Below are 2,576 nucleotides of genomic sequence, written 5' to 3'. Positions count from 1 at the left end.
TTGACATCAATTGTTGAGGGTAAAATTGTATTTGTACAAGTGATTTAGTAATATTTTTAACCAAATTAAGTTTTTGGTGGAAAATTGGAAAAAATTTATCAAATAGTGGTTGTTGAGATAATTTCTCATATATTAATCTATTTTAAGAGAACGTTTAATCAAATGTTTCACCGCCCAAGTCTGTTGTTTGGCTCCGTGGGTCATTCATTAGACAATTATAATAAATATTTTTTGTACGTATACGTGAGTCTGTTTTATTTTTTTGTGATTGAAACAAGATATGTTTAAGTATGATCAATCTATAAATTATCATAGACCAATTCAAATCTTTTAGCCCAAACGAAAAACAAAAAAAATAAAACAAAAACAAAGGGATATAATGCAATTAGTCCATACTGGAAAGATCATTTTCATTGATATTCACGATAGACAATATTTAATTACAAGGCAGCCATAGTGTTCATGTCTCCAACAGAGCAGCTTGGCGAAGCTAATTTTATTTTTATTATTCTTAGTAGGAAACTCACTGATCTTTATAATCAACTACTTAAATACCTTGATTTTCATATACTTATATATATATATATATATATGTATATATCTCCCTTTTATTTTATTTTATTTGGGATATTTAGAGCTTGAGATGGACTAGAACTTCAGGTTTACCACCAAGACCTTTGGTGTGTATAACGGAGACATAATCCTTGAGAGTGGTTTCTTTGTAGAGTGGTGGGTTTTGGTCAGATAGTAACTCTTTAATTGGTCCATAAGATCTGGTGGGCCCACTATTTCCTTCTCCCAAATTTCTGAAAACAGTTGCTACTGAAATTCTTGGTCCCACTTTTTGAGCCAAAACTCTATGGTAAACACTTTTGAACTTCCCATTCGTGATTAGCTGCACAGTGTAACGAAATAAACAGAAAAAAATAATATTAGACATGTTTGAAATGTTAAAGAAAGTTTATAGACAACTGTTTAAACTCGACGTCCCTTGTTTATATTTTGATCTTGAATAGCTTTGAATAGGTTTCAAAATAGTTAAGCATAGGATAGTGTTAATGAATAACCCTATCGGATAATTATGCTTTAACGTAGGGCTGTTACCCTTCAGAAAATAAAATTTTACTTGAATTATGAGCTATAAAATAGATACAACAAACTAACCATTTGACTAATTCTAGTTTAGTATTTTGAAATGCCCCAATAAATATAATTTCTTTTAAAATTATGAATACCATGATTATTTCTTTTTTATTTCAGCTCTTCTCGTAGAGGGATATAAATGAGACGTTCAAAAGTTAAAATATGAATTTCTATAAATATAAAATTTAAAAATAAATAAATAAATAGTAGTATCAACTAAAGTACCTGCATCATATCTCCAAGGTTGACAATCAAACTTGAGGGGATTGGGGTGACATTAAGCCATTGGTCTTGATGTAGGACTTGTAGTCCTCCAATATGGTCTTGAAGCAACACAGTCATGAAAGCACTGTCTGTGTGTTTCGGCAGACCCATGGCCAGCTCTGGCTCAGGGCATTTTGGGTAATAGTGACCGCTTAGGAATAGTTCCTTTGCACATTCCATTTTCTTCATGTGGTTTTTATCCAGCCCTAGTGCCTCGGACATCAATTCCAATATTGTTAATCCTACTTTTCTCAACTCCTCAGTGTACTTGAGCATTATGTCTCTGCCCCGAAAAAACAAAAATTATTACTTACTAATACAAAACTTGACACGTACGTAATAATAAGGAAATGGCAAAATCGTACACGTACCTGCAAATTTCAGGCAATTCTTGTGGATTTGGAGGATTCGGATAGGTGAGACAATAAAAGGAGTCTATCCAATGAGCAACCGAAGCTTTGAACAAATCGAAATTCGCATTGTATGCGAGCTTGCCCGATACAATATCTCTCGAATAGTATTTCTTCCTTATCTCCGGGTCTTGTTCGTGGAATCTTCTCACCCCCTCGACCATATCGTCCAAAATATCAGGCGGGATTCCATGGTTGATTACTCGGAAAAAACCCCAATTTTGCGACGCGTTGCTGATTTTCTCAACCGCCTCTTTTCTCCTTGCTTTGCTCTGGTGGACGCCTTCCAAGCTTATGATCGGAATAGAGAAATTGTGATTAGTCTCTCCATGGGAATAAGATTCCAAACTTTTATTCTCGCGATGCACGAAAATTCTCGGAATTTTGGAAACTCCGGCTTCTACGAGTCCTCTCACGCCAGTTTTGGTATCATCGAACGCCTTGAGCTCACTCGTTCGGTCGTAGTTAGTGTCGTTTTCTCTCATTAGCTCACCACAGTTTGTCATTTGTTTTTCTTCTTTCTTCTTATTCTTAAGCGTTAGTAAGGGAGTGATGGTAAGGTGGTACATATATAGACATGAGAAATGGTCTATTTATTTAGCCCTAATGCAAAGCTAGAGAAGAAGAAAACGTAATTAATCAAGTCACAACCAATTTTTTGTCACTAAAGAATAAAGGAAGAAGAACATTGATCACAGGTAATCCGGGATTAGGATGATGATGATCCTCTTTCGGTGTTCAATCTTTCTGACGTGTATG

The 2,576-nt window shown here is 34.8% G+C and overlaps 1 protein-coding gene across 1 annotated transcript; it reads right to left on the bottom strand.

Annotated features, from left to right (window-relative positions):
- Positions 1–401: 401 nt before the first annotated feature.
- LOC149393405 (1-aminocyclopropane-1-carboxylate oxidase homolog 1-like) lies at positions 402–2,351 on the bottom strand. Its single transcript, XM_089617668.1, has 3 exons — positions 1,779–2,351; positions 1,369–1,690; positions 402–895 (listed from the first exon to the last, which is right to left on the bottom strand). Exons 1-3 carry the CDS (start codon positions 2,321–2,323, stop codon positions 632–634), a joined length of 1,131 nt encoding a protein of 376 aa, XP_089473794.1. The 5' UTR covers positions 2,324–2,351; the 3' UTR covers positions 402–631.
- Between the last annotated feature and the right edge of the window lie 225 nt (positions 2,352–2,576).

Source organism: Urtica dioica, chromosome 6, assembly GCF_054948205.1.
Source record: "Urtica dioica subsp. dioica isolate 48M chromosome 6, U.dioica_male_clone48M_v1_H2, whole genome shotgun sequence".
Lineage (NCBI taxonomy): Eukaryota > Viridiplantae > Streptophyta > Magnoliopsida > Rosales > Urticaceae > Urtica > Urtica dioica.
Note: the sequence above shows the minus strand (reverse complement) of the source record. Positions and strands in the feature narration are given on the sequence as shown.